The sequence below is a fragment of the Ammodytes marinus genome, assembly GCF_949987685.1.
Source record: "Ammodytes marinus genome assembly, chromosome: 12".
Lineage (NCBI taxonomy): Eukaryota > Metazoa > Chordata > Actinopteri > Uranoscopiformes > Ammodytidae > Ammodytes > Ammodytes marinus.
In genome coordinates this window covers 14788808-14809181 of record NC_137216.1, presented here as the reverse complement: position 1 = coordinate 14809181, position 20374 = coordinate 14788808, and the positions used below count along the sequence as shown (strand labels likewise).

General features: G+C 42.0%; 1 protein-coding gene across 1 annotated transcript; it reads right to left on the bottom strand.

The window, feature by feature from the left end:
• Positions 1 to 1814: 1814 nt before the first annotated feature.
• vwc2l (von Willebrand factor C domain containing 2 like) lies at positions 1815 to 19940 on the bottom strand (the record flags this gene model as incomplete). Its single annotated transcript, XM_080037489.1, has 4 exons — positions 1815 to 1966; positions 7896 to 8025; positions 13194 to 13292; positions 19524 to 19940. The coding sequence occupies 4 exons, from the start codon at positions 19938 to 19940 to the stop codon at positions 1815 to 1817; spliced, it is 798 nt and encodes a 265-aa protein (XP_079893615.1).
• Between the last annotated feature and the right edge of the window lie 434 nt (positions 19941 to 20374).

Here is a 20374-nt window from a genome sequence, read left to right as displayed (position 1 = left end):
CATTGTTGCACCTATGATCGAACCCCACCCACACGCTTCCAATTTGGTGATTCCGCCATCACCCATGCTTCACAGTTTAAGACTATGCAACAAACTACGGAATATGAGATTCTTCCCAAAAATGTGTTCTAGTGACATATAAGGTAAAATACCGCCTAGGTCATTGGTCTTTATCCTATGTTCATTTCTGTCTCATTACAGAGTGCTGGTAGCTGCTATTAAGCAGCCCATCCATCACTGCCAAGGGGTAGGGTCTAAAAGGTTAACAGGAACGGATTTTCTGGAAATGGAAAAAATTCTAGTGATAAATGGCATGAGCTTACCGGAATTCACCTTTTGAATTAATGCCTAGTATTCATCATCTGAAAAATATCCTGTTTTGGCCCCTGGTTGGGTGCTTTTTCTTTCTGACTGGAACCACCTGAGGACCACTGTGGGAAAATATCAAGGCCATACATTAGCTTGTCTCTATGTTATATCTCTGGTCGTAACCACACCACATTGGAAGAGATATTCTAACATAAAAGGGAAGAATGGAAAATCTATTTCATTATCCATAGCAGTGGCCTAGTGTAAAAGCTTTGCATCTTAACGACCCTAATAGGTTTAAGTGCTTCACTTGGTGGTCAACATAGTGTGCCCATGAGATTGTGGATGGATGGCGTGTTTGTAGGATGCTCACATGGTTGATGTGCAAGTCAATACTGCTCAAAAGCATTTTAGACATATGCAGATTCCCTCCTTTTGTCTGCCGGCTCTAGTTGAGTGTGCCCAGCATGCAGGCTGTGGCAGTACCAAGCACGCAGCTGGATGATTTATCACAGAATACCCCTTGATTAAAGGAAATTAAAGCAGACCGCTCTTGGACGGCTTATTGCTTTGATAGCAAGTTCAAGCCGTTAGTAGTGGGAATATTTTGGAGGATATGGACTGATAAAAGGAAATAATAACGGAAATTAGGCTGGAAAAGGGGGCCAGCCAAAGCTGTTTTGATGCAGTATTGCAGAATTTCACATCTATCTTACAGCTACTTCAGTACCAACTTACCTTGCCTTTGCTGCTGCTACTGTGTAGAGACATACCTTAAGACCATGGTTTGTTGAACGATTATATCAGCCTTTTGGGCTTCTGTAGCAGTTTATAAAATTGACAGTAGCATTATCTAGCACGCTAGAGGTGAGCTCCTGCCATAGCGACAAAAAGTCTTATGAAGACACAAACATGTATATGATGTGATGTGAATCTTGTAAACAAACTCTTAAGAGTGAAGTGGTGAAACCAAAGCACACCCTTGCAGTGCGGTGTCAGTCCTCGTACAACCCTTCCCCCCTAAAAAAAGAACACAATAAAAGAGAAGCGCCGTTTAGTGTGCTTACGGTTAGTTTTTCCTGCTGTTGGAATTTACAACACCTGCGTGATTGTGACAGACAAGTACAGCAAGCAGATGACGTCTACAGAAATCAACGTGAGCAATTCAACATTGCCAATGGTTAGGAAAGAGTCACAGGGAGCTTAGAAACTTTTTGTGTGTGAGAGCAGCAGAAGTCAAGCAAAGTCAACTTTTTGAAAATATATTGGGACGAATAAAACTGTAGTGTGGATAGAGAGCCATGAGACAAGTTCAGTCTTCTTCCCAGTGGCTTAATGTGTGTAGCCTATTTGTGTGAAGCTTGTGAGAGCATCTCCTCGGTACTATGCCGTCTCAAGTTGCTTAGGAATTGTGCTCCTGCCCTGTCAATCATACAAAATGGTGCAGTAGGCAGGGGCCTTGCCTGAGCTTTTCCACTGTCTGTCTGTCCCCCGGTGGAGTCTCTCTATGACAGTGTCTGGCCGTTGAGGCACTCCCGCCGCAAGCACTGCGCCGGCTTCCACCAGTCTCCGTTGTGGCAGCGGCAGATGGTGCAGTCGTCCACCTTAACTTCAATTCCGGCTGGGATGATCGTTGTTCCAGCAAAGCAATTTGGACCTGCCGCATGGGAAGGGGAGAGAAGGAAGGGGGGAAGACAAAGACAGTAAAGAAGGAGTGAGAAAGGACAAGAAATGGAATTGGCACCCCTGAGAGCTTCTCTTTTTCGGCGGGGCGGTGGAGTGATGCAGGGAGCTGCAGGGAGTTAAGGGAGTCAGAGCAGACGTACAGATCTTTTCACGGGCATGCACCGATGGGCTTGTTTTTGCAACACTAAAGCGCTTTTGTTAGTCTCCCCTTCTCCCTCGACATGGAGCGCTTTGCATCCTAATGCGCCGCGAGCAGAGGAGCCTGCCAGGAGCGGGCTTGGCAGTACAGAGAGGCTGGAGAACAGAGTGAGACAGACGAAGAGAGAGAGAGAGGCAGAGGGAGAGAGAGAGAAAGCTGCTTTGAGAGGCAGTAGGAAAGATGGTGTTAATCACTTCAGACCGTGCGAAAAGGCCACAAAACTCCTCAGCAATTTCTTACATGGTTCCTTTCCCTATGCTATACTCGCACTTTCTCTGTAATGACAACAATCAAGACATCTGATTTATCTTTCAAACACTGTGGGATTTACTTGTGTGGATCCCCGTTTGGTTGTTACGATTCTTCTAATTCTAAAAGATTATGATTGTGTACCAAGGAAACCAAAAACCTTTACCTTCGTTCGTAGATATGCAGTAGCATTCATTGTCGGTAAATACCACTCAAAAGGATCATATCTCATGCCTGTCTCCTGCCTCAGAATGATTAGAGAGGGTGTAGCCTATTTCTTGGGACGGAAGAGCCAGAAGGTGCTAGGAAACGGCCTCTGTTTTAATCATTTAAATTAAGCAATCATCCGCTCAATTGGTGTGACGGTGACTTTGGATCGCTCTCGATATTCAGCTCTATGAAACCTGCTGGATCCCAGAGTCCTCTACGACTAGTCATAAAAAACTCATATGTCTCATAACTCTTGAAGACACAGTAGCTTTCACGGGTAATATTCACGGGCATCTTAGTGCCCCAGTGAATTTGATTTAGTACAGACCAACTTAATGCTAGTAGCAACATAAATGTCAAACAGTATGGTTTGTCGACCTGAAGAGCCTAGTTTCAGTGGGGGACATTTGGGGACACGGGCCAGCTGCATAGCCTACATATCTGCAAGATGTCTCAACTCGGGCACAGTGTGGGCATTTTTTCATGGTGGACATTTTGACATGTCCCCGTGGGAAAGGCACAGGTGTGAGTCATAAAATTAATGATGGGTAAATTCCATTTAGCATTGATTTCACGGCCCGGTATTGTGCGCACTGCTGTGGCAGAACCATCGTTAATGTCATTAGTTGGCTAACACCTGTTTTTTGTGTCTATTTTAGCAGAAAACATATGCAGGATTTTTTTTCAGCAAGGATATTTTTGAGATGTGGAAGTATGACAAGCACAGGTGTAAACAATAGAATTAGTGATTGTTTAATTTTGTTCCTGCTGCTACGGCTTCAGGGTCCAGGATTGTGAATGTCGGCTTAGTGTCACTGTCACGGCTTACTGGGACGCTTAAATAGAACAGATCCATTGTTGATGTTATTAATAGCATCTGTGCTTTTCTTCTAACGAAAAGTCAAAATATCCGCTTTTAGTGTGGTAACATGGTAACATTTGGCAACACTGAGTACTTTCTCCAGGTTATTGCAAAGACCTTAATATCGGAAGTGTTAGTGATCAAAAGGGCGAGACAGGGCATGGTGACGACTTGCTCTATATATTTTCTGGTCTTAATTTCTTGTTAAAAACTGCTATAGAGCAACCTGACACGAATCACATCACAAAAAACCATGTAGATTTTCGGGACACTCTTCCTCTCACCCTAGCGCGCACAGCAGTAACTCTCCACACTAGGCTTTGTGCTTCTCTCCCCCCCCCCCCCCCCCCCCCTCCTGCAAACCCCACTCCGTTGTGATTGGTTACCTTCCTTCCGGAACAATTTCAGCAGCGCGCGGGCAGATTTGAGAGCAGGAAGGTGGGGGCATGGCCGGAGCTTGCCTGAGCAGCACGTTACCATACATGGAAACATCCGGAATCATGACGACACGATGGCAGGAAATTTGAACCGATTTGAACATGTGATTTCTCGACCGGCTGCCCTAGTGTTTAGCGCTCTGCACAGCCACCCCAGACGGCTAGTATGGTTAAACATGACTATAAATCATTATAACAACGTTTATAGGTCATAAAAGTATAATAGGTCCACTTTAAAGAAGACCAAGATTTTTTACCTAACCTTAACCAAGTGTTTTGATTGCCAAAATGCTTTTGCTTTACGGGCGTTAGGGATTTGGTTCGATATCCTGTAGTGTTCATGAGTGGAAATAAGTTTGAGGAGGGCCATAATTATCAATGTCATGACCTTTTATATACTATCTATGGTCATGACACTAACTAAGGGAGGTGGTTGGCTACCTAGTATCCCCATCCTTTGCCTCGGCACAGATTAGTCCCATGCTCTATTCGGACCCGATAAAAGCCCTTTGATCTGAGCTTAGAGGAGACATTGAGAGCGCTCGCCAAGTCTTAACTCTCATTGATCCGCCTGTGGACGGCTGGCACAGGTTACAGGACGGACTCGGTGGAGGTTGATGAGGTAGGAGGGCGACTGCTGTTGTTGCCAAGTGTCATTGTTTATAGCCAGATAGATTTGGACTCACAAGGACACAGCTTGAACTACCTGTCACCGTCGGAAGGACACGCTGTCACCCGTCCGACGCCTGTGATCAATTCATGGCCAATAAAAATTTAGTGAAGTCGGAAGATGTTTGTCCTGTGTCAGAGCTGTCTCAACGCATCACATTGTCCCTGACTACTAGTACAGCCTAAGGAGTGAATGCATATTAGGGGTCATTAGAGTCTATTTGGCTCTAATGCCATTATGGTTCTTGCCTGGAGAATAAATGAATTCCTCAATACACACTCACCTGAAGAGAAAAAAAATGCTAATTTGCCAAATAAATTCCAGTTTGTCCATAGAATATGTCATTCAGAATGTGTAACCTAATTGTTGCCTGCTCTGTGGCACTGCTACTGTATGATTCTGGTACAGCCTTCAAACACAATGACATGCCTTCAGACAGATAAGACCTGATATTGTATTGAGGAAACACTGGCCTTTTTTTCCAAACGACTTCTTATTCACATTTTCCTTCATAGGAATTATACAATTAGATGTATTCCCCGATGAATTTAGAGTGTATAATTCATGATAAAGATTAGAGCTGAATCAGTCGGACTCAATGAATGTGGAGCTCGGAGATAAGCACTCCCACTGGCTGACTGCTCAATTGTGCTGCCTACTGCTCTCAGTTGCCGTCTTCAGGGTGAAACGTCAAGAAGCGGACGAGCTAGAAAGCATTGATTTGGTGATTTGCAGAAGCAAAACAGCAGCACATCAAGGTTACAACCAACAATACGTTACGTTGAAACATTCTTTGTAGATGCTGAAAGAAGCTGGAGTTAGGGACCTGCCTTTAACTGAATTTTAAACAACCTCAGTATAGCTACTTATTTAACTATCTCAGAATGAGTGGGTTGAGACATACCTTTCACCATGTGCTGGAACATTGCAAATATACTGTAGTGATGATGAGACACTACAGCTGAACTTCCCACGCAGCAGAGTTCCTTCAACCACAACACTGTGTCTAATGTGAAGAACCCGGGCAGACGTACAGTAATCCAATTACAGTATGGAAATTTACAGCTGTATTACATTTTGCGCTAAATGAGCATGATGTTTTCTTCTTCTTTCCTTGTTTTGCCTTTTCTCGTTATTTGAACACACTTTTGACCGCCTAGAAAATTGCAATCTGACATTGGTGCCCACATGAACCAATCTTGGTAGGTTTAGATAACATCTTAATATGCACAAACAAATCCTATTGGAGCCATGAGATAAACCCAACAGGATGTCTTTAATTTAAGTAAGTAGTATTTAAGTATTGTTCAGTGAGTGTTTCTCTTTTTTCCTTATATGGCAGCATTTGACCATACAAGGCAACAGTAGGATTTCTCAGGCAAATGGGGTATAATATAATAAAGAGAGAATGCTGTTTGTTCTGCAAGACATACTATAGATTGTTGTTGAAAACTGGCTGAGGCGCTTTCGGATTAATTCTGACAATGTTACTGCAGCCAAGTGGTAATTTGTGTTCTAATGGTGGAGCTGATTTGCCTCTATATCTATGAAACTGTAAACTGTTCAACTTTACTGTTCATTGTCCAATCTGATCCAAACTTCACATGGGGCTCATCGCTACTCTCAGCTTTAAATGTATCTAAAGTTAGAAACAAATGATTTGTTTATTTTCTAAATTGAATAGCTGGAAATAAACTGCTTTTAATTGGTCCAATACAGCAGGCTATGGTGGTCCATCAGACTCACCTGTGCTTTGTTGTTAGTGCTTATAACGTTTGCGTTTAACTCAAAGCTATCTGTTCCCCCACCATGGCTGTTGACTCAGTCTTGATTGGCAAGAATTACTTTTCACATAAAATGTATATCTGTCACATTATAAATACCTGTGACATGAGTTGAATGATTCTGATTGGTCTGGAGTTAAAAGGACACCATAACCACCGCACCAAACTATGGACTGTTTCCATTCAGGTCAGAGTGGAACAATGTTCAAGTGTTGAACAATCCTGGTGGGAAAATGTGGCACAAAGAACCCGTTTAAATTGTTTATAAATGGTGATTGCACGTCTAATTGGGGCACAGATGTGGATGTCTTTCTTTCAAAGTCCCCTGTCCCATGGCCAAAAATGAGAGCTAAAAAGCACTCTTCATTTTCTTCTCCCCACAGCACTCCTTTAGAGATTTATCCGGCTGCCAGAGCCTGACCATGCACCCTTGGGAAGCCTAGAAACGGCAGACCTACCCTGAAATGCCAAGGGTGTCACTGTGTCCTGTCAGCCTGGATTAGCTCTCTCCTAGCAGCTTCTGCAGCCTTGTTAGTGTGTGTGTTTTGTGTGCTGGTGTGTATGTGTGAAATAAAAGAAAGAAAGCAAGCAAGCAAGGGGGATAAAGAGGAAACCAGAGAAAGTGTGAAAGAAAATGTGGGTAGTTGCGGTGAGATGGACATTTAGAATCTGCCTCCGACTAAAATCCTCTCTTCCCATTTATAGGTCGAACCACCGCTAAAAGGAAAAAGATATTCAGGATGTTCTTTTGCCTTCTCTCAACTGGAATACTCAACGGTGTGACACACTTCACAAAAATGAAAAGACTGAAAGAATAAACAAGGCGTGTAATCACAAGAGTGCGTCATATTGTTAGTCAGGTTCTCTTTTGAGTTCAGCTTTCCTCGCCGGCTCTTTCAGCTCTCACATTATTCGAGGCTTACATTTGAGCCGTGCAAAATGACAACATTAAAATCTTTGATTACAGAATGCCACATTCTGTTGTGACTGAGTTTGATTGTACACACAGGCACGCTCTGAGGTTGATCATTCCAGCAAGGATCACATTGCAGTCAGACCTTCCCTCAGGACTGGTGCTGGCAAAGGGAAAGCGCCCACCTCGCCTTGTAAATACCACATGAACCATCGGAATCCTATAATTCTAATTTAGCGATTGGCTGTGTGCGACAAGGGCGTCAGGGCACTGGGAGATAAAAGGCTCTCCCAGGACCCATTAGTCCCTCCTACCGTGCCTCTAATCAATGGGCTAATGTTTACTCTGCTTAGTGTGTCATTTATAATTAAAAGTAGTACTGCTCATTAGTGTCCAAACGGGCCCAAGGTAATCATTTTAATTCATAAAACATCAATTACAACCTGATCTTCTTAAGGTGCGGCCATCAAATGGCGATACCCACAGATAAACTCCCCCGTCATTGGTTTAATGAAATTGTAATGACTTCCGAGGAGGAGTGTGCGTTGAATTCCTGAGGAGTAGTAGAGTGTTTACCGTTTTTACAGATGGGGCAGCATTGCTCCGGCTCGTACACGGGGTTGACACACTCTGGGACGGCGCAGTCGGACACCACACAATGCACCTCATTATTTGGTTCGCAGCGGCACCATTCACAGGGTGACGGCTGTGGGCAGAGGGGAGGGGAAGAGAAACGGGCAATCAGGGTTAGATGATTCAGTAAGTTCCACCTTTTTGATTGTGTGTATCTGTGTGTGCCACATGCTTACTTCGGGTCAGTTAAGGCAATGGCCTATGTGCATTTTTTGCTGACATTTCTTAATTAAATATGTTCCTATTACATGCATCGTGTACTACCTTTGTTAACAAAGAGACAGGTTAATACATTATTCAAGAAGCCAGTTTTGAGTAAGGCTACTTGCATCCGAACAACCAGAGCCTGTAGCCCACTTTGAATGAAATCACTAAAAATTATTAATAAGGGAGTCTATAAAGTAGTGTTCATGATATTTAGTATTTTGCTGCATTCTGCTGCAGCCTGAGGCTTATCTTGCCACCTCTGCAACATGTAAATGAGTGCTGTGCTGCTCTCACCGCTGCTGCCTCTTACTTGACTGTATCTTTACAAAGTATCTTGACCAGAAAATGAACTGTAATGCAATTACATGGAGTGAACAAATACAAAATGTTAACCGAACCAAGAAAGGTCATCTGTTCATCATATTAGGTTTTCCTTCTGCTCATCATAGGAAACAGTTTTTTGAGGGCCTCACTCAAACGCAGTAGCCCTACCCGTCCCTAACCATAGAGGGTAAACATGTTTCTTATTTGATAACCCTTTTGCAATTTACATTAGATTAAATATAGATTTGTAGGGGGTGGAAGATAGGTCAGTATAGTTGGCAGCAACTGCAGCTTAACTGAATGGTTCATAGAGTCACAATACATTTTTAAATGAATAGTTTGACATAATTCACCTATTCTAACTGCATTAGCTCCAGGAAAATTTTGCTCTATTTCCATCTACTTCAATTGAGTTGTAGCCACAATTCACAGTGCCACTGTTCATAATCCAGTTTTGTCTAAAGATAAGTGAAGGGACCGTGGATGCTTTAATGTGACTTTTATCAGCCAGTTTTGCCAGGATGCATTAAGAGGCATAAAAAATGGCAAGTCGTCACGAGTGTATTTTTTTATTGGAATACATGGCAGTCTGGATGCACTGCAGCCCCAAAGTGAATATGTCAGCATTTAGAAAGAATAATGTTGAAATTAAATATTTAACTCTAGCCAAGAATGGGAGCAGAGACAATCCAGTCATGAACCTGAGACTATGTCACTATCAGATATTATCTTTGAAAAAGGCGATCAGACTCCTTGCTTGAAAATGAATAAGTGATTGAGTAGTGCTCGCGTTGTTGTTTTTTAAGGACTTGTTTTGTCCTGGTATGAAAAGCATGTATCTGCTTTTATTGATGTTAACAATGATAGATTTTGCACATTGCTCCGAGATTTAAAACACGCCTTTCGTTTTCTTTTTGTGTAGTTGCACTGACATGAAAAAAATGCTTTTAAGAAGTATACACATGGATGGTACCTAAACATCTATAACTTGACTCTACTCATTAGAAATTCCTGTCCAAAAACTCCTGGCATATGTTGCCCACTAGAAATTAAACAAAAGATGCTGTTTTCTTTTTGCACACAGTTTAACAGCCCTGCGGTAGAGTTTTCCGCCCCTGTGTCAGTTTGAGCGCTCATACAGAGACGTACCAATTAAACAGTAAGATGTCGTCTCATACATATGGAAGATGGACTACATTCTGTCAGCCTGACAGACTTAATTTGTGGGGGCTGGCAAGGTGGGATTAGAGGGCTGTGCATGACACATACAATCTCGATGTGTGAAGCCACAGCTCCATTTCAGGTTTACAATACTGCTTGTTTCTCCAACAGGGATATTTGACTCCCATCTTGGGACCGGTAATTAAATATATAAAGCTCCCTTAGCTTTTTTTGACGTAGTTAAACCTAAGCAGCGTATAGAAGCAATTAAACCTTACTTTAAGTTGACACTGTCTGCAAGCAACAGCAACCCGAACAGTGAAGATTGTATTGGGTAATAATAGATACAGTATGTCTCCTCAGGGAATTGAAGCAACAGCATTTTGCAATAATGAGCTTTGTACTTTGTGTTTATAATAAGGGGCACACAAACTCACTTTGTGTGCTTACATGCACACCAAAACACCCTGGTATGTTAACCTAAATGATCATCTTTCCAGTTTTTGGGAAAATACATATGCAAGCTAGAGAGCTGCAATACTGTGGAATCTTACCCATCTTTGTAATTGCAGTCTCTACCATGTGTGAAAATGTTTCTTATTTGGTCATTAGTCAATGAAGCGTACGCATGGGAGACCATGATAAGAAGGAACTAAACAAAGTTGGAGAACTTGGTGGACATCAAGTCTGACCCATGATTTATTGCCATTCCATATGAAGAATGCATAGAAACTAGGATCTATAGGGCAGCATGTGGTGCCCAACCCCCCGGCCTGTTTAATGACCCTATATGTGAAACCCTTTCTGTGAACGTCTAACAAGGAAGTCTCTTACTCTAATTCAGACTGCAACTGCATTGTTGCCCTTGAGCTTTATTATGGCTGATAAGACAGAGGAAGTAAAAGGCAAAATGCAGCAGATTCCTGGCAGGCAGTAACAAAAATGGTCTCATTCCGAAATGCTGAAACAGCTCAATCGGTAGAGAAATGGGAGTGGCTGGATGTGGAGGAGTCAGACGGACCAACACTGAAGCAGACCATCAGAAACCTGGATATCGTTTAAGTTAAATATAAAAAGGAAATGACTAAACAGCCTTCTCATTCTGCGTATACATTTAATCTAACTCCATAATACCAGGAACATTTTTAAAAGCAGTACGCACATGTTTATGTAAATGTGCAACTAATCAGTTCTCTCCACACAGATAACGTCAGCGGACTTTCATAACAAAAGCGCCTCTGAACAGCATCAAGACCAAAACATTCAACCCAATCATCATGGGTAAAAGCACAGTACACACGTGCATTCTCTGTAGGAGAAGGACAACTAGTAAAGTGGACGGTAAGGATCAAGCTAACATCAATTCTGATCCATTTTTGATCGGCTGCCAAGCACACATTAAGGGAATTACATTAAAGCACAACAACGGGAACAATTAGACACAGTTTCACTTGAGTCTGCATCTGGCACTGATACAGTTTCCCTCTTCGCCCATAAGGCAAGTTACTACCTTTAGGGGATAGAGAAGGAGATATGGTATAGTGGTCCTAAGTACACATTAGTGTTGCAGGACTCCCTCTGCTAATCATTTCATCTGTTTACTTAGCAGATGCATTGTCCCAAAGAGCAGCAGTCAACATAGGCATGAAAATATATCATTAATTTCGGTGTGATCAATATCTTTGAACATTAGTGTGAGCCAGAAACTCCAAAATGTGTTGTTCTTTACATTAATTTTTACTGACAAGAAATGGGCCGCTGACATCTTGTATTCAATGTTTGAGAGTTTTCTCATCCAAAAGTCATCTCATAGGTCACACTTCATATATATTTTGCAACAGTTTGTTGTTGTTGTTGTTGTTCTTTTTACAATTAGTTCCATGTTTTGGCAATACCGAGTACGCAGTTTCAACTCAAGACAGAGTCAGCACAACATAAGTCAATGGACTGAACTGTAGGTGACTTTTGATTGATTTGAGACACAGTGCAGCTAATGGCTGCATCTACATTCAAAATTCATGAACTGTTTTCTCACTCAAACTCAATGACCACCAAAGCACAACACAAAGTCAGACGGAAATTTACTACATTCTACATCTACACAATAAAAAATAAAAAAGTTAAATTATTCATATGTATACAATGGATCTATTCAAATAGTTACATTATTTATATATTTATAATTGGAATCATGTTAATCACAATTCATTATTGCCCAAGCAGCATCTGAATGTTGTCAAGGTAGAAGGAATACTCCTCAAATTGCACTAAGTATAGTTCCTGAGAACTAGCCATAAAAATTGAATGTATAAAAAAAAAACTATCATATGTACCTACAGTATCACACAGATTCCTTCCGTGTAGTCAGCTCTCAGCACTTCCCTTTGTGTGAGGTCTACTGTGAACAGGCTCAGTCATGCCTTAGCTCAGACTCAAAAGTGAAAATTCGAGCACCAAATTTAGACTTGCTGCCAGATGTTTTGGTGAAGAAATGTCTGCTGTTGTCCCTGTCTTATTGGCTGGGTATGCAGGGGGATTGGCTGTCATTCTTAACAGTCCCACAGTGAGACGAATGGAAATGGGCAAAGGAAGCGATGAACAGTCAAATAACCTTCAGTGGGGCAGATCGTAATGTGAAATAGTTTGAGCCTGGACAACAGGGTCATAGGAATCTCACCCATGCGGTTAATAGGAGTGATGGGAATGGGTTGACAGTCAAACTGTCCAGGTCAAAACAGTACTGTACTGCTGGTCAGGGAATACAGAGAGAGAGAGAAAGAGAAGGCACAACTTGTAGATAAAGAAGGGTTGGATGCTCAAAACACAAATGTGCTGTGGCCTAATAGGTGCACTTAATAATTTCTTCTAATTAGGGCCCTTGTGGCCTCTGGCAAATTGGATAGGAAAATCAATTTGAGCAATAATTTTTTTTCACTTTTATGGTTGTTTTGTCTCATAGGTCAGGGCTTCAGTCACAAATGTGCCTGATGACTGTTGTGCCTGATGACTAGGCTGCTCCGTGTGTGTATGTGCAAGCTATTTGAAATTCATTGTTGTGATTGTCTGTACAGGTCTGTACTTTCATAGTTTGTTTCTTTATTTACAGCGCATTACGTTCTGTTCTATTAAACATAGAAAAATGTCTATCATTTGCATCTATTAAAGTTGCAGAGTGTTGAAATTGAAATTGCCATAATATTTAAGCCTGAGTCAGATGTATGCATCAACTGCAATGCACTGGATACTCGTGGGGATTTAAGGAAGGGTGAGTAGAAATCATGTTTTAACACTGCATGCTTTAGCAGATACGTATATTACTTGCAAATGAATCAATAAGCATGACTTGCCTCTACATGAGAAAATAACGATAATAAGATAGTCTGATGGTCCAAATCATCTGTGTGTACCTTTGTCACTTAACCCCCTCCTCCCCCCTCCCCTCTTTTCAACTCTGCATCCCTTAGGGGGATTGCAGGAAGCACGGACGGGATTGTTCACTTTTGAGTTCACATCCCAGCCCTAGCCTGACAAACTGGGACCTGAACTCACCCTATATCTCCTGGCTCTTGATTGCAGCTGTGCTGAGGCCAGAGGCTCGCCGGCAGCCATGCTGGGCGGACTGGTCCCTTCCTCATCTGATGGGGAACCCTGTCGGTGAAACACCTACTAAGGTTGAGTGGCACGACTCTTTCACACGGCAACAAAACTAAAAAAAGTAGAACAATACACCCAGGGCTGGACTGGCCATCGGGCGTACCGGGCAAATCCCCGGTGGGCCGGCAGGTATTTCGGGCCGGGCCGGGTCCATTTATAAAAAATTAAAAATCTTTTTTTTTTGGACCCTCGGCTCTGTGACTCGGCCCGGCCCGGCCAAGTCACACAGCCGAGGGCCCTTCCCTCTCGGGAGTGCCATGGACATATAATTGTGCGTGCAGGCAGTCAACTTCACCTGAAAGTTAAATAAAACTTTGTCCCAGGCCATTACTCATTATGATTGGTTCTAGGCTGGGCCTGGCCCAATCACACACACAGCAGAGGGCCGCCCATTCAGAGGCTGCATTGAATTGTATTATCATGCATTCAACTTCTACTCGGTAATTATGAGCATCTGACGATGGTCAGTTACGTTCAGGGCCGTCGGACTGCGGACAGGCTTGGGGGGCCCAAGGCAGAGGCGGGCTGCACCCAAAAAAAAATATATATATTTTATTTTTTTTACTGGCTCAATATAGGCCCCTGATCTTTGAAGGCCCAGAAAAAAAAGATTTCATGGGCCTTTCATTCGTCAGTACATTTTTGTTATTTTTTAAATAACATTGTTCGGGGCTACGAAGATCAGGGGCCTATATTGGGCCATTAAAAAATACAAACGAAGGAAAAAAATTCCCGAAGCTGACTGGATTTTTTAAACATGTACATTTCTTCTTTCTGCTTTTTGGTCATTCTGTGTCTATAAATTATTCCAGCAAATAGTACTAAATAGCTTACATAGGAAACAGTTGATTTAGCCTTAGTTTTCTCCTCAAAGTGCACCAGATTGATGAATTTTACTTTAACATTTGAAAAAAAATCTTCCGGGGGAGCATTCCCCCGGATCCCCCTAGAAGGTCGAGGGTCCACGACACAGTCTCCCAAATTCCTGTGAGAAACACTGTGTGTGTGCATGGTTATTAAGAGTCATTAGACCAGGGGTTGTGTTCAAGTACGCGTAATGATTTGGTCATTCATCAATAGAAACATTGTGTTGTTATCTGGCTCAGAGAAGGACCAGTCACTCATACGTTTTGGACTATAGACAAACATAGCTTTTACATGTTTGTATTGTAAGACCGCCTCTCAGAGGGCCCATCAAGACTTCCTGTATAGGGGCCCAGAATTTGGAGCAACGCCCCTGCCTCCACATATCGTACAGTATAAATAATCATGGTGGGGTGCCATGGCCAAAAATGCCAGGGCCGATTTTTTGTCCCAGTCCAGCCCTGAATACACCCACTGCTAGCAGTACACTGAATGTAACACTATCTTGCTATGGGTAAATAAAAGTGGAGTTGGACACGTACTTCAGACTGAATTGTCAGGTTGCAGATGCATTTGATACAGCAACCGACAGGCTGACATTGCAAGTCAGTCAGCTGCTTTATGTTGAATGATTGCCCAATATAGCTTGCATGATTGTGAAAAAACACTCACACACACTTGCACAGGGTTACAGGTGAAGTCAGTGATTCTGGAGAATGTTTGTAGTCATCATCACTTTTTGTCAAATTCAGTGAATATCTCCTCACGATCTGTTACCTGGCTGTACTGTGTTAGCGCTGAAAAAGAAATCCAGGCAAGCAGGATTTGTTTAGCAATGGTGGGTTCCCTTTGTTTACATACACCTACAGAGCCTAGGCTGTATATGAACACTGGGTTTTCTTCGGGTGCACAGACAGTAGGGGCAGCGGATCATGAGGAGATATAAGAACTGATTCTTCTGACAAAAACAAGACTACTCCATAATCGCTGACTCAACCTTAAATGAAGGACTTATTGCATGATGGGATAAAAGGAAACTGAAAAAATGTTGGTCAATGTCAAAATGCTTATAACTACATCTATTCTTAATTCAAACTCAAATCCCAGTAGAATAATTCTGACAAGCTGTGTCTCTGCATTCCTTCTCCCCCTCATCTGCTTCTGAATATAAATGCAAACGACTATAATACGATCACCACAAAGTAAATGCCAATGAGGCCCACACCAAAGGTTAACCTGTTGGCATCTCTGAACAGGGCTCTGTAAACCAGATACTGAAGGGCCTTTGATTTCCTTGAACACTGCAGGGTTCCGAAGCTTTCATGTGTTCACTGAAGGGACCCAAACCATCATGAATGACATTAGAGTTACTTGTGTGGTCTTAATCGTCCAGCACCACAGAGTTCCTCTCTCCTTATTTCTGCCATGTCATTTTCACTGGGATAATCAATAAGAACAAATTAGTGTTTTTTTCTCCCCTCAAGTGCTAAGAAACGACCTTCCCTCGTAGGGCCCTCCATTCAAGGTTAGCACGAGGGTGAGCTGCACTATTGATGGACTTGATCTTGCATCAAACTGCCAGGCTTATGCACTCACAGAGGCCCTTACACAATATGTGGGCTTGCATCTTAATGCAGCAATGAGCTTGATGCAGTCTGGTGTGCAAACACACCACCAAGTACAGATTATAGTGCAGAGGTTTAGAATGGTCTGATCCCAACAGCAACACCACACCAATACATCCTGTTGTGCAAATAATGCATAATATATGATGTGTGACATTTTCATGATCAATTTCTTGATCGTTTTGTCACTAACCAACCAATCAGTTAATTAACAGAATGTCAAAAATAAATGCCAATCACGATTTTCCAGAGCCCAATGTAACATCTTCAAAATTCCTTTTTTTCTTCCAGTAAACAATTAAAATACTGTACTTAAGACATGTTATTCACAATAATGTCAAACACAGAGAATCAGCAACAACCAGCAATAATATACGTTTTCGCTTGGCGAATGCCCCTGAAATGCATAATTAATTACATATTTTAATTGTTGTTGATTTATTTTGATGTCAATTGACCTTCTGTTAATCAACTAATAGTTTCAGCTCCAACATAATGGCTCCTGCTAGAGCATAAAGATCCTCGTTAACAGTGAAAGGGGAAAACCCCAATGCTGTGACTCACTGCTCATCTGGTGGAATGTACTACAGACAGATATATGTCAGTGTAAATGAAAAACAAATAAAAAAAAGGTTTTTATGTTGGCAACTGATGGAAAACCTTGTTTCCGCTTTGACAGATTTTTTTTAAATTGCATTTCCTGGGGATAAACTGTTGCGGACTGATTAGTAATGAGGCTTGTCAACATTTTATTTGGCCTAACTCACTGTGTAGGCCCCCTGCCGACTTCAATGTGTTTCAGTGACAGGACATGCTAAGGTCCTCAATGTATGACATGGTCCAACATCCCCCAGTGGAGCTTTGTCGTGCCTTGAACTCATTACGAAACTTAACTCAAATAAAAATGCTACAGCTTAAAAATATTCACCTCAAGCATTTCATGCCAGGTAAAAAGAAAAACAAGACAATGAGATATAAAATATGTCCTCATTCTGAGGATTTACGGAGTGAGGTTGTGATTTTTATGTAAAGCACAATTTACTTTGCGTTCCCTTGAGGATTAATTATGGAACTGCATAACCCTAGTTTTAAATATGTTATGCAGTCCAAAAAATATATCTGGAAGCTGTGTTGGAAAAATGATATTGATATGCAATGTAACTACTGTGTAAAAATGATGTATTGATTTGAGTGATACGTTTGTAAACAGGCATTTTCAACGTTTGCCCTCCACACGGGCAGCCAAGTTTTCATGTTCCTTAAATGCGAGCAGTAGTAAGCATTTCAGTGTTTTGTTATTTAACCTTCAGTATCATCTTTCTCTTTATTTGTAATAATGGCTCAAATAACTATGTGTTATGTGAAAGGGGTTGCTTGAAGTAAAACACCCACAACAAAAACATAACAGACAGTGATTTGCAGTTCCACTCCACTCCACAGAACATCTTATCATTTTCCAGCTATTTATTTTGGTTTGACATCCTGCAACTTTAACGTTTTTGGGTATCTGTCAATGTTCTCATCAACCCAGTCTGAAGCTGTGCCAGACAACTGAGTTTATAGAGAAAACTCTCTTTTTAACTGTGTGTCCCCTATAACACCAACATGCATATAGCAGCTAAAGAGCTACATTGTCCGCCATGAGTCAAAAGAGACTAAAAATAGAACTAAAAGACTTAGGCTACTGTCACCAGGAGGCTGAAAATGGAGTTCTAAATGAAGGGAAATGTTGCCCTGTGTCTACTGGATGTGTAAATAGGCAAAATGTTTCCATACATACTTGCCATACATCACAGGGTAATGCTTTTTCAGTGTTGTGTTTACAGCTTGTTTGTCTGCTTTTCAATCGGCCAAAAAGAACAGCAAGAAGAAGAAGCAATAATACTGCTTTACCTGAAAGGCCCTGGCACCAATACCTTAGCTATTCCACAATGAGATCCAACCCATGCAGTACATTGTAACAATATCCAATCGCAAAATGTCTTTATATGTTTTGCAGATATGAACAAGGCTAACGATGTATCAGATACTTTCAGGGCATATTTAAATTGAGTCATTTTTCTTACAAAATGTTTAGTGCTAAATGGTTGCAATTCAGTCAGTCCTGTGTATATTTATTTGACTGACATCATGAAACGTGCCTGCTTCAATTAGTCAGAACCTGCTCAGACCTTTGCTTGTTTGGGTTAAACAAATTATAGTAGGTTCCACTTGCATAACGTTGCTTTTAGGTGAACTTTGCATCTGATACAATATGTTTTGTCAAAGCTCTAAAATGCAGGTATGTAAGGTATGTACTGTATGAATACACAGATAATTTATTTCAAGCGTTACTTCTTCAAATTTACACATTTTGAATCTCTGGTATCGCTATGGTGGTTACCAGTACTGCTGAACACTGTTTGTCTGCCACTGACAATGAAAGTTAATCGTGAAGATCCCCTTTATAGCTTACTTTCAATTATTCATTATTCACAGTTGTGTAATAGTTCTAGAAAGCAACCAAGAGTCTTCAACCTAACATCAATCCTGTTTACTCAAAATCTACTGTGGTAGATCCAAAACATAATGAAACTTTCCAATGAATGTTTATAGCATTTGGCTGACACAACTCTAATAGCTGTACTATTCCTAACCGATTACTGATTTATTTTCAAAGGATTAACAAGTGCCATGATAGACAGTGGAGCTATACTGTTGTTAAGGCCATACGGTGTCACATTATATTTCAATCACTTCGAGCCAGAATCCACTTGTGGGGAACTTGAATGAAGAGTTTCCCTCGTGGGCAGCAACAGTTTAGACACAGACTGTAGTTATCATGCTTGTAGTGTCATTTCAAATCAGGCAGTGCTGTCATGCTCTTTAACAACTGCTGAGACACTGGTCTGATGGGTAAAAACTGTGCTCCCTTTGCAGGAGACATGGGGGGGCAGGGGGGAGGAGACTGAATCTGCCAGCATTGACTCAGTGTCCACAAATCAAAGCATTAAAATGCTGTTTTAGCATCTGCCAGTTTAGAAACACTGGGCGTATGTTGTTGATGTTGCAGAGGGGTCGAGGAATGACATCACTCTGGGAGGCAGCCATCTTTGTGCCCTTGGCCAATAAACACATTTTCATGACACTTCGATGCCAAGAGAACCGTTACTCGCATTAACCAAAGTTTCATGTTTGAATTGACTGACTTCTATCACCTTACTTTTAAGTTAGGGTTATTTTTTTTTATCAACCTGGCAAGAAGGAACCAACTGAGCATGGGCACTACAAAGGAGTTGAGATGTGATCATAGAGCGTACAAACTATTCCGTCATTATACTGGAAGACAAATAGATTGGAATACAGTATCTGTAAATAATATATAATAATAATGTATTAGACAGGAACTGCATTTTCATGTCACATTTTCTAAAGTGCTAAACATTTTCATGACTCTTGTTTTGTTTTTTTTGCACCTGGATTAACTGTTTAACCCTCATCCTACCAAGTGGGTCATTTTGACCCCAGAGGTAAACATAGATTATTATAACCAGTGGTTTTTGTCTCAGATGACATTGTTTACATAACAAATCACGTTTGCAGAAGACAAATAATGTATTATTTTTCTTTGATGTTGTTTTTTTCCAGTAGTTATTTTTCCCTGGGGTTTTCAGTGACCCCGTCGGTAGCCCACGTAGACGTTGGTTGGCTGAGGGTTAAAGGGTATAGATGTGTAAGAAGTAATCTCAGATCTTACCTTGAATTCTTCCAGTATTTTATAGGTTTTCCCCCGGTACTCGCAAAAGTTTTTAACCTCCTTGCACTCGGGGCAGCATCCATTGTGCTCCACTTTGGTGCACTTGGGGTGCAGTCTCGGGCACTCGGGCTGGTCGCACACGGGCCCGTCCTCCGTGCACACGCACGGACAGTTCGAGTGTCCCGGGTAGAAGCGCTCCCCGAGTCTGTAGACGAAGCCGCTGTCGTCTACGCATCCTTTCCCCCGGTAGTCATCGAAGACCATGTTGTCACCGGCGGTCCGTTCCGCCTCGTCTGCGGCGTAATCCTCGGGGTTACCTACCGAGGCCGGATACACGGCGCGCAGGGCCAGCAGGAGCACTAAGGAGGCGGCCGAGAGGAAAGGGCCCATCCTTCGCCGTGGCATCGATATCCACATTCAACAAGATTGTGTGGATTTCATCCCTAGGCTCCCGGTGTCCTCTCCGGATCCGTCCCCCCCTTCATTATCGTCATCATCATTAATTGAGGAAATGGGGCTGCAGTGGAAAACATACGATATGAAGATGATTCACTGCTGTTGTGCACATCCTCATAATAAACCTAAACCTCACATTCCACTAATAGGACTTTTTACTTTTTTCTACAAGGCCTGTGTCAGCCTCTATGACGTTCTACTGCTGCAACCAGCTGACTCTATTTGGATCAATCAAGTTTATTTAATGATTATTTCCAGAGACATATGGAACTCCCCAGTGCAGCTTGCTCAACAGGCTGATGCCATTATTCATTCCAGAGAGAGAGAGAGAGAGAGAGAGAGAGAGAGAGAGAGAGAGAGAGAGAGAGAGAGAGAGAGAGAGAGAGAGAGAGAGA